Here is an 11,196-nt window from a genome sequence, read left to right on the forward strand (position 1 = left end):
TTCTGGTATATACCTAAAAGAACTGGGGCACGTGGGTGGCTCAGTTGGTTAAGCGTCTGACTTCCACTCACATCATGATCTCGTGGTTCATGAGTTCCAGCCCCGCATCGGGCTATGTGCTGACAGCTGAGAACCTGGAGCCTACTTTGGATTCTGTGTCTCCCTCTCTCTCTGTTCCTTCCCCGCTCGCAATCTGTCTCTCTCTCAAAAATAAATAAAAAAATTTTTAAAAAGAATTAAAAGCAAGGTCTTGGAAGATATTTTTGTACATCCACGGTCATAGCAGCATTACTCAAAATAGTAAAAACATTGAAACCCAAGTGTCTACTGATGGATGAAGGGATAAGCAAAATATGGTTATGTATATATATGATGAAATATTATTCAGCGTGAAAAAGGACATTCAGCGAAATGCTACAACATGGATAAACTTTGAGAACATTATGTTAAGTGAAATAAGCCAGCCACAAAAAAACAAATACTATATAATTCTACTTATATGAGGTACTTAGTCAAAATCATAGGGACAGAAATTATAATGGTGGTTGTCAGAGGCTGGGGAAAGGGAGAATGGGGAGCTATTTAATAGGTACAGTTTCAGTTTTACAAGATGAGGACAGTTCTGGGGATGGACATGTGAGTATATTTAATATCCTGTACACCTAAAAATGGTTAAGATGGTAAATTTTGTCATGTGTATTTTATTTTTATTTTTATTTTTTTAAAAATTTTTTTTTCAACGTTTATTTATTTTTGGGACAGAGAGAGACAGAGCATGAACGGGGGAAGGGCAGAGAGAGAGGGAGACACAGAATCGGAAACAGGCTCCAGGCTCTGAGCCATCAGCCCAGAGCCTGACACGGGGCTCGAACTCACGCACCGCGAGATCGTGACCTGGCTGAAGTCGGACGCTTAACCGACTGCGCCACCCAGGCGCCCCTATTTTTATTTTTTGACAGAGAGAGCATGAGCAGAGGAGAGGAGCAGAGAGAGAATCTCAAGCAGGCTCTACACTCTGCACGGAGCCCAACTCAGGACTCAATCCCACGACCCTGGGATCACGACTTAAGCTGAAATCAAGAGTCAGATGCTCATCCAACTGAGCCACCCAGGCAACACCCTTTTTTTAAACACGAGAAAACCAGATTTATTTTTTTAATGCTTATTTAGTTTGAGAGAGAGAGTGAGAGCAGGGGAGAGGCAGAGAGAGAGAATCCCAAGCAGGCTCCACACCGTCAGCACAGAGCCTGATGCTGGGCTCGAACTTACAAACCGTGAGATCATGACCTGAGTGGAAATCAAGAGTCAGACATTTGACCGACTGAGCCACCCAGGCGCCCTTATTTTATTTTAAAGTTTTATTTATTCAGGTCATCTCTATACCATCATGGGGCTCAAACTCACAACCCCAAGATCAAAAGTCACAGGCTCTTCTGATAGCCAGCCAAGTGCCCTAGAAACCATTTAAAAGCGTGCATATGTACATAGGTAATCAGATACGGAAATTCTCTGGTGTTGCTAATCTTTTTCATCTTTGTCGATTTGGCAGTCAAAAAATAGCATTCCATTTTATTAGTGAAACTGGGCATTTTTTCATGTTTCTAGCCACTTTTATTTCTTGTACTAACTTCTGAGTTATTTACCTTTTTCTTAGTAACTTGGAAGACTGCTTCATGTATTAGTGAGGTTGGTACTTTGCCATATGTGTTGGGTATTTCAGTTAAAACAAGGTTTTCAACAACTGCATATTTCACCTCAACAGTAATTCTTATTTAGGATATTTTGTTTTCACTTTTCCCATTACAAAAAACACCATGATGAACATCCCTTATGGATACCCATATTTTTTTAGGAAAATTTGCCAGAAGTGGGGTTTCTTGGGTCAAAGATATGCACATTAAAGATTTTAATACATAGGTACAAAATATCCTTCAGGAAAACGGTGCCACTGCACATGCACTTTCTTACAGTACAAGTTCCATATGTATTTGATACAAAATGGCATTTACAAGGGGCACCTGGGTGGCTCAGTCGGGTAAGTGTCCCACTCTTGATTTCAGCTCAGTTCACAATCTTGCATTTCGTGAGTTTGAGCTCCACGTCAAGCTCGACAACAGTGCGGAGTCTGTTGGGATTCTGTCTCCCCCCCCCCCCCCTTCTTTGCCCTTCCCTCTCTCTCTCTCTCAAAATAAATATGCTTAAAAAGTGGCATTTACAATATCTCTTGTAGTTCAAGCCTGTTAGCCACCAGATGCCTGGTTGCACCTACCACGGTGCCTCACACAGTGGCCACCCAAATATTTGTTGAAATGAATGTCTGTACTATGTTCCTTGAACCCCTTCCTCCCATCCCTACTGCTCCATAGCCTGCCAGCAGAATCTTCTGGTTCTCCAGGTCCTTAAGCATCCCCCCATGTCTCTCTGCCAGCAGTTGTGTCCATGAGCCAGGATCTGTGACTGTTAACTACATTTAAATGTTTCTTTGAGAGAGCGAGAGAAGAGAGAGGGGGAGGGCAGAGAGAAGGAGAGAATCCTAAGCAGGCTGTCAGCACAGAGCCCAACACGGGGCTCAATCTCATGAACCGTGAGATCATGACCTGAGCCAAATTCAAGAGTTGGACGCTTAACCGACTGAGCCACCCAGGCGCCCCTTAACCTGCATTTAACAACTCATTTAATACTCACAAAGAAAAAAAAAAAATACTCACAAAGAACCCACACAGAAGGTACCTCCATGAATCCCATATTACAGACCAGGAAACTGAAGCTCAAAGAGGTCAGGTGCCTTGCCCTTGGTTCACACAGCTAGAACTGGTAGAGTGAGGATTCAAACCTATCAAGGAAGCACCACGATAAACCAAACTCAATAGAGAGGGGAACCCTGGCAGGAAGGTCAGAGTTCTGGTCCAACTTCAGCATCAGAAGATGGGCTGTGGCCCAGAGAGGTATGCCAACTTGTCCAAAGACACTCAGCAAATTAAAGGCAGAATGGAGAGACCCAGGGGCAGGGAATGGCCCCAAACCCTCAGGGCAGGGTTTTTTCCTACAGCTGAATCCACTGCTTCCCTATGGTTAAGCCAGTCAGTTCACTCCCATGAGATTTTAGAATGGAATTTTAAATCTTAAATAGAATTTAAAATTTTAATTTTGGGGGTGCCTGACTCTTGGTTTCGGCTCAGGTCATGATCTCATGGTTCATGAGCTCAAGCCCTGCAAGGGGCTTGCTGCTGTCAGCACAGAGACCACTTTGGATCCCCTGTATCCCTCTCTTTCTGCACCTTCCCCGCTCATGTGCTCTCTGAAAAATGAATAAACATTTAAAAAATAAACATTTTTTATTATTTTTTAAATGTTTATTCATTTTTGAGAGACAGAGACAGAATGTGAGTGGGGAAGGGGCAGAGAGGGAGACACAGAATCTGAAGCAGGCTCCAGACTCTGAGCAGTCACCATAAGACCCTGACATAGGGCTCAAACTCACGAACCACAAGATCATGACCTGAGATCATGACCTCAGATGCTCAACCGACTGAGCCACCTAGGTGCCCCCAAACTAAAATGGAATTACTGGGGCACCTGGCTGACTTAGTTGGTAGAGCATGCAACTCTTTTTTCAAGTTGTATTTATTTAAGTAATCTCTACAACCAACACAGGACTCGAACTCAACTTCTAGATCAAGAGTTGCATGCTCCACCAAATGAGCCAGCCAGGTGCCCCAAGCATGCAACTCTTGAGCTCAGGGTTGTGAATTTGAGCCCCACACTGGATGTAGAGCTTACATTAAAAAAAAAAGAGTGGAATTACTGATTTAGAAGCAAAAGTGGAAAGTAACACCTCCAATTATAGTTCATGTTTTGCAAACCAGAGTTCTTTGGAAGTTAACGGGGAATCCGAAATAATGGAACTTGCCCTTCAGATGTCTGCAGAGGACTCTGGTCTCAATCAATAAGTGAAGATCGGGTAGAGTTAACAAAGCACTAGATGCAGAAGCATGTCTCAAGGACAATTTACATTTATTTGCTGATGACTGATTAAACATGCTTCAAACACAGCAGAAGTTAAAGAGTCCGTCAGGTGAAGCCACTTCTTGCCAACAGCTAAAGGTGGTCGGTGAAGAGTAATCTGAGCATCATCTTCAAGCTGAGGCCCTGGTTCTGGGCAAACAGCTGGTGGATGGACCTGGTCCTTTTGGCTTGGGTAGGGGTCTCCAGGGAACTACTTATTCTCATACTTGTGCTTGATGTGTTTCCACAGCTTCTGCATTTTAAAGACAAAAGTCACAAACTTTTAGTTTTGTTTCTCTCATTTTGCAGCTACTCCCACTGTCCTGGTCTCTAAAACAAGCTTGAGAAAAACATATACCACGTCTGGACAGTTGGGGGTGGGCAAAACAGAAGCAACGCTAGGCTTGACGCACATTCCCAACACTTGCAAAATGCGTTGATGTTATCAATTGCCATGTAAAATTAAGTGGGAGAGGATGATCCTTCTTTCACAGGAAATTGAGGTAACTGCTCAAAAGTACACAATTAAGGAACAGAGCCCGGAAGATGCCTTATTTCCTTAACTCCCAGGTATTATTCAAGAGATCTAAATGCATAGGCCCAAATAATTCACACTGTATCATCTTTTAGCTCCTTAAACATATTATTCTTGGGTCAGGAGCTAGTTGGATTCTCATTCCTAAAAGCACAGATTGATGTTTTGATAGCATACTTAAATGCTGTTCCCAAACATTGAAAATGGCCAGCAGGGGGGCGCCTGGGTGGCGCAGTCGGTTAAGCGTCCGACCTCAACCAGGTCACGATCTCGCGGTCCGTGAGTTCGAGCCCCGCGTCGGGCTCTGGGCTGATGGCTCAGAGCCTGGAGCCTGTTTCCGATTCTGTGTCTCCCTCTCTCTCTGCCCCTCCCCCGTTCATGCTCTGTCTCTCTCTGTCCCAAAAATAAATAAACGTTGAAAAAAAAAATTAAAAAAAAAAAAAAAAAGAAAATGGCCAGCAGAACTGCTTTCAGGAGATGGAACAGTGGCAACACTTTCATAGGGACAGAAAGTTGTCCAGGACACAGGTGGACAGCATTAGTGGGCAGAGTCTTCCTGGGCCGTAAGGTCAGACAGCTCTGAATTAAAACCACAAGTGAATGGTCAAACAGGGCTATCTGTAGGAGACCTTCCCTAATTTAAGCCACAATTTAATGATATAAAGCATGTACAGCATCTAGCACACTGTTGGCACACAATAAGTCTAAAAGGTGTGGTCATTCCCTACCTACATTCTCCTGAGGAACCTCACAAACGTTATTTTTTTGATGCACCACCTACCAGGTACTGTGACACCTTGCAAGTATCTCACATAATCCTCACAGTAATTCTCTACTGTAGTTACTGTTATTAACATCTCTATATTACAGATAAAAATGAAGTTCATAGAGGCTAAGAAACTCCCCCAAATGAATGCCACAGTTATCAAGTGACAAGGCCCAGTATTCCCGTCCAGGGCTCTGATTTCATATTCCCATCTCCTAACCATTATGACTACCATAATGCCTGCGTGGGAAGCCTTTGGGAAGTGAAGAGTGCTATCTTTCAGATAGGCCTTTTCAAGGCCAGCCACAGTATCTAAGGCGATGTCCTTTTCAGGACACTTGCCCGCTCAAACCTGCCCTTGAAACCCTCAGAGGAGACAATGGGTCCGGGTTCCAGCCCTGACTCACCACTGACTTCTGAATGGGGTAGCCCTAGTAAGACCTCTGCTCTCACTAGGCTTTAGTTTCTACTTCTGCAAATGGACAAATGGGGATGTGATATCAAAACTTACAACCCCCCCCCCCCCCCCCCGCCAAAGGATCTACTGACCTCATTTAATGTTTTGGGATTCACATCTGGTGGAGAGAACATACGGCAGTCGACCGACATAATGCGCCCATGGCTTTCCCCCCTCTTAGTAAGGAAGACTGAGTCCCAACCCATCTCCACTCCCAGTCACCCCTCAGGTGGGCCCAAGGTCAGGAATGGCCCAGTCCCTCACCCCCTCGTTGATGTGTTCGTAGATCGCGTCCGCGCCTTGGTCGAAGGCGCGCTCGAAGAACAAAGCGCCCACGGCGATGGTGAGGGCGAAAGTGGAGGTCCTGCGGAACAACAGAGAGTATAACCTCGCAGTAAACGTCGGGGCCGCCATCTTTCTCCACTGTGGAGCCCGCGCCTGCGCCGCGGCCGACCATGGTCTCCACAAGCCCTCGGCCTGCAACACTTTATGGGATATGTAGTTTTTCTGAATCTCAGTGCTTGTCGTTTTGAACAACAGAGGTAAGTGATGGCTTGCGGGGGAGAAAAGTCTCATAGGATTCAGATTAGGACAGCCCAAATAGTGCGGTAAGATTTTTTTACCCATTTTTTCTCTTCAATAATCTCTTGCTGATTGAATACCTCGAACTACAACACCCAGAAGCTTTCGCGCTTCCGTTACCTCTCCCTCCACCTTCGGTGTCTCAGCTATGATTCCCAAAGGTTTCTGGGAAGGGCAGGCTGGTACTCAAGGAAGGACTACGAATCCCAGCAAGCAGTTCGAGACTCGAAGTCAGAGGAGGAGGAGGAGCTCGGAGCCGTCGGGCCCTGCGGAGCCAGGTACCCTCTTTGGCAGTACGTCGAGGGGCGAGTCTTAAGTCTTCTTTACCCCACGGGAGGACGTGGGCTCTTCTTTCTAAGTCCCTGCCCTCCGCAGTGGGCCGCACCACTTAACGGAATGGGGAGTGAATAAAAGGGCCAGAGGGCTTCGCTGCCCAGGTACCTGGCTCATCTCAGTCTGTCACCTTTGTTAGCCCCGTGTCTAGGCCTAGAGTTGGAGTCCTTGGCAAAAGTTGGGTCCTGGGGCTTGGATTCCTTTACCCGGCCTCCGGGGAAGGGGCGGTTATGCATATGCTTCCTGTTCCCCTCAAGCCCGGTAGAACCCTGGCCTGGAAAGGGGAGGTATGGAGACCACTTATTACTTCTTGGGAATAGAAATAGCAGGGGCTTTGGAGTGCCTTTCGACTGATGTTTTGTGAGCGCTGCCCTAGGCCATGTGCCGGGGACTTAACGGGTGAATAAGTCCCTGCTCTCGTGGAGGGCTTGTGTGTGGACAGATGGGGAGGTGCGGTAACCACAAACAAGTAATACTTTAAAAAGCAAAAGACAGGTTGATTGAGGAGAGTCTGGTGGTACTATTTTAACCAGGGTGCCTAGGGTAACACTTAACCAGGGACCTGAATGAATAGAAGTCCCATCAAACTGGAAAAGGTTGGTGCGAAGGACTTGAGGCTGCAGCAGTCCTGGAGTACTTGAGGGAAAGCAGTAGGGCGGACTGTGAAGAGGTGGGCTTGGGTCAGCTCATATGTGTCCTTCTAACCCATAGTAAGAAGTCTTATTTCTCTTTCTAATTGCTCTAGGAAGCCACTGAAGGGTTTTAAGCTGGGATGTGACTTGATCCAATTTACATTTTAATGTCATCATTCTGGCTGCTCTTTGGAGAGCACATAGAAGAGGGGAAGTTACCGGGTTGGGTCAGTTGGGACAGGATGGTAATTTGGGATATGGATTAGAGTAATGATCAGATCTGGGATGTATTTTGGGAGGTAGGACAGACAGAACAAGCTTTCAGATGCATGTAGGGGCTGCAGGAAAGAGGAATGGAGAATGACATCTCTTAAATTTTGATCTCAACAACTTAAAATCCACAAGGATGACCTTAAATTCTCTTTGGCCATGTTTGGTTTGAGCTGCCCCTTAGTGGAGATGCCAGGAGGCCAAAGGGGATTTGGATCTGAGTTCAAAGGAGAGGCCTAAGCATCGGCATCAGCAGAGGTACTGAAAACCAGGGATTAGAGGCCTGGGTCTGCCTCTGACTTGGAAAAGTAACAGGAATGCCTCACTGGGTATTGGGAAGAAAAACGTGAAAAGCTCCATAGCATGATGAATTAACCTTAATTAGGGTTATTTTCTATTTGAAAAGCATCCTGGTTGCTCCTTGGGGTGGAAAGTTGTGAAGCTTCTAGGAAAGAGTACTTATGTCTTGCTAACAACAAATCTGGCTGGTGGGAAGTTCAGGGGATGGAAGGATTATTTTAAGTGGAATGGGTAGGAAAGACAACAGGGAGTTAAGGTGTGGCTTGTTTTAATTTAATTTACTTTAATTTTATTTTATTGTCTTTTTAGTTAATTCTCATTTTGGAGCAACAGTTTTGAAATACTTAATTTTCTTTAAGCCATTTACTTCAACTTAGAAATTATTTTATACATAACTATAGAAAAATAAGAAAAATGACCTTCACTTTTCCTTTGATGTTTGAACTCAAGTTGAACTGAATTCCTTAAATTCCTTCAAACAGCCCTTTTAACAGCTTAATTACATTCCCTTACACATTTATTTCACTTGTAAATTTAATATGTTTGATTTCCTCTTTAAGTACTTCAGATATATAGCCTAACAAGTATAATTTCCCAAGAATTTCCAAAACATTACCAGAAAATCTAATAAATTAAGCTTACAAACATAATGAATTTCAAGTTCTTATAAACAGTTCAATACTTTTAACAGACTTAGATTCTTTTATGTCACTGGTTCTCAGTCTGGGAAGCTAAAAAAAAAAAATTCAGGTGCCATGTCCGACAAGAAATTAACATATGGGGGGCACCCTTAGTAGCTTTCACAGCACTCCAGCTGATTCTAATATACAGCCAGTGTTTCCAACCATTGCTAACCTCTCAATTTGAAATCAGAAATCTAATATCAATTACCTAACTATATATTTTAACTTCTTTATTTTTTTAAGTTTTATTTATTTATTTTTGAGGGAGAGAGACACACACACACACACACACACACAAGTCAGGGAGGCAACAGAGAGAGAGAGAGAGAGAGAGAGAGAGAGAGAGAGAGGAGTGAGAGAGAATCCCAAGCAGACTCCACACTGCCAATGACTGAGCTGGCCAGGTGCCCCAGTGTATTTCTCAATTCTTGACTTCTGTATGTTAAGTTGGAATTGCAATGTTTTTCTGTCATATACTCAACATGTCTAGCTCTTTTCAATGTTATAGATATTTTTACTTTTTTTATTAAAAAAATTTTTTGTAGTATTTATTTTATTTATTTTGAGAGAGAGAGAACAAGCGAGCAGGGGACGGGCAGAGAGAGAAGGAAAGAGAGGATCCCAAGCAGGCTCTGGACTGTCAGTGCAGAGTCTGATGCAGGGCTCGAACCCATGAACTGTGAGATCATGACCCAAGCTGAAATCAAGAGTCCAAATGCTTAATGGTCTAAGCCACCCAGGCACCCCAATGTTATAGATACTTTTAAATACCAAGTATACAGTGATTATTACTAAGCCTAGGTCAGGAACAGTGAGTTTGATTTATTTTATTTATTTATTTTATTATTTATTTATTTATTATTTTATATTTATTTATTTATAAATTTATTTATTTTTATTTATTTATTTATTTTATACAGTGAGTTTGATTTATTTTACTACCTCTATTTTAAATTCTAAACTTATCTGGAGCGTGACAGGATACTTAGCTAGTAAGAAAACAGCTTTATCTATCCTGATGAATTGTGTTTAGCATTCCAATCATGTTGGGTTTACCATTTTAGTGAGCTGAGGTTATTTTTATAATCAGACCGATTTCTGACTGGGACAAGAATCCAGGGATTGTGTCTACTCAGAGTGACTGTCCCCAGCAGAGGCTGCCTTTGGAATGCAGGGAATAGAGAGGTCGATGAGCTGGAGAAGCTTGTTTCCCCAGGCTTTGTTTCTTTTTTTTCTTTAAGTTTTGTTTGTTTGTTTTGAGAGAGAGAAAGAGAGAGTGAGAGAGAGAGAGCACATATGCACATTAGGGGGGAAGGGGGTGGGGGAGGTGGGGGCAGAGAGAGAAATCCGAAGCAGGCTCCGCACTGTCAGCATGGATCCCAATGCGGGGCTCAATCTTAGGAACTTTGACATCATGACCTGAGCTGAAATCAGGAGTCATCAAATGCTCAACCGACTGAGCCACCCAGGTGCTCCCCTTCTAGGCTTTGTTTCTTAGGGGGTACTAGACTCGCTGATTAAAATGCAGATTTCTGGGGGTGCCTGGGTGGCTCAGTCAGTTAAGCGTCCGACTTTGGCCCAGGCTATGATCTCACGGTTTGTGAGTTCAAGCCCCGCGTCAGGCTCTGTGCTGACAGCTCAGAGACTGGAGCCTGCTTCGGCTTTTGTGTCTCCTCTCTCTCTGCCCCTCCCCAACTTGTGCTCTGTCTCTCTATGTCTCTCAAAAAATAAATAAATGTAAAAAAAATTTTTTTTTAATTAAAAAAATAAAATGCAGATTTCTGGGCCCCTCTCCAGATCTGCTGAGTCTGAAATCCTGGAGATCTGACAGAGGAGACTTCATTTGTATTAAGCTCCGCACCAGGAGCCATGGAAAATCTTGAGCAGGAGTCCTTTTAAGAGGGTTGATCTGATGCTGCCCAGGGTGGGGTGAACTGAAGAGGCTGGATCAGGTACTAGGAGGTGAGAACGGACTTGGGCAGCAGTGATGGTGGTGACAGGACCAGCCTGGGGGCAGAAGAAGAGGGAGGCAGAGGCAGTTCTGAGTCTGCGTTTCTGGTTCAGAAGCCTCATTCATACTATTTTTACCTTTCCTATTTGGAAGCTCTGGCCTCCTGGGACCTGTAACTATCTGATGAGAAACTGTGTCTCCAGCCTACAGCTCCCTGGAGCCCAGATTCTGGTTTAACCAGCCTGTGCTGGGCCAGGTTTGCTTGGAATCAGAATGCCTTCAGCCTTCAGCCAGGGACTGAGGGTAAGATCTACTGTAGATCTTTTTTTTTTTTTTTAATGCTTATTTATTTATTTTTGAGAGAGAGAGAGAGAGGGAGGCCAGGAATCCCAAGCAGACCCCCTGCTCTTAGCACAGAGCCTGCCTGATGCAGGACTCCATCTCACGAACCCTGAGATCATGCATGACCTTAGCCTAAATCAAGAGTTGGACACTCAAACGGAATTTTTTGAGAAAATTTAACAGTACACACTAAATGTAGAAACTTAGAAAAACACAAAGCAGGAAAAAAAATTCTGCACATAATCCTTTTATCCAGATATAACCACAATAAATATTTTGTGTCTGCTCTAGTGTGTGTGTGTGTGTGTGTGTGTGTGTGTGTGTGTGTGTGTGTGTGTGT

The 11,196-nt window shown here is 44.0% G+C and overlaps 2 protein-coding genes across 5 annotated transcripts in view; one reads left to right on the forward strand and one right to left on the reverse strand.

The window, feature by feature from the left end:
- Nucleotides 1-3,995: 3,995 nt before the first annotated feature.
- Nucleotides 3,996-6,220, reverse strand: UQCR10 (ubiquinol-cytochrome c reductase, complex III subunit X). 2 transcript variants are annotated; one of them, XM_040464086.1, is made up of 3 exons: nucleotides 6,028-6,220; nucleotides 5,856-5,881; nucleotides 3,996-4,258 (listed from the first exon to the last, which is right to left on the reverse strand). In XM_040464086.1, exons 1-2 carry the CDS (start codon nucleotides 6,175-6,177, stop codon nucleotides 5,876-5,878), a joined length of 156 nt encoding a protein of 51 aa, XP_040320020.1. In that variant the 5' UTR covers nucleotides 6,178-6,220; the 3' UTR covers nucleotides 3,996-4,258; nucleotides 5,856-5,875. The 2 variants fall into 2 exon arrangements, with proteins under 2 accessions (XP_040320020.1, XP_040320019.1); XM_040464085.1 differs by lacking the exon at nucleotides 5,856-5,881 and having other exon boundaries at nucleotides 6,028-6,207.
- Nucleotides 6,221-6,334: 114 nt separating this feature from the next.
- ZMAT5 (zinc finger matrin-type 5) overlaps nucleotides 6,335-11,196 on the forward strand; it is a 28,118-nt gene continuing 23,256 nt past the window's right edge. The window contains exon 1 of one of the 3 annotated variants that reach the window (XM_040464082.1): nucleotides 6,335-6,623. The gene's annotated coding sequence lies outside the window, so the exon portion shown is untranslated. Of the gene's footprint in view, nucleotides 6,639-6,668; nucleotides 6,783-11,196 lie in introns of those variants that run through there. The other 2 variants (XM_040464083.1, XM_040464084.1) reach the window with 2 other exon arrangements.

Source organism: Herpailurus yagouaroundi, unplaced genomic scaffold, assembly GCF_014898765.1.
Source record: "Herpailurus yagouaroundi ecotype Mexico unplaced genomic scaffold, PumYag 428, whole genome shotgun sequence".
NCBI classification, from domain to species: domain Eukaryota; kingdom Metazoa; phylum Chordata; class Mammalia; order Carnivora; family Felidae; genus Herpailurus; species Herpailurus yagouaroundi.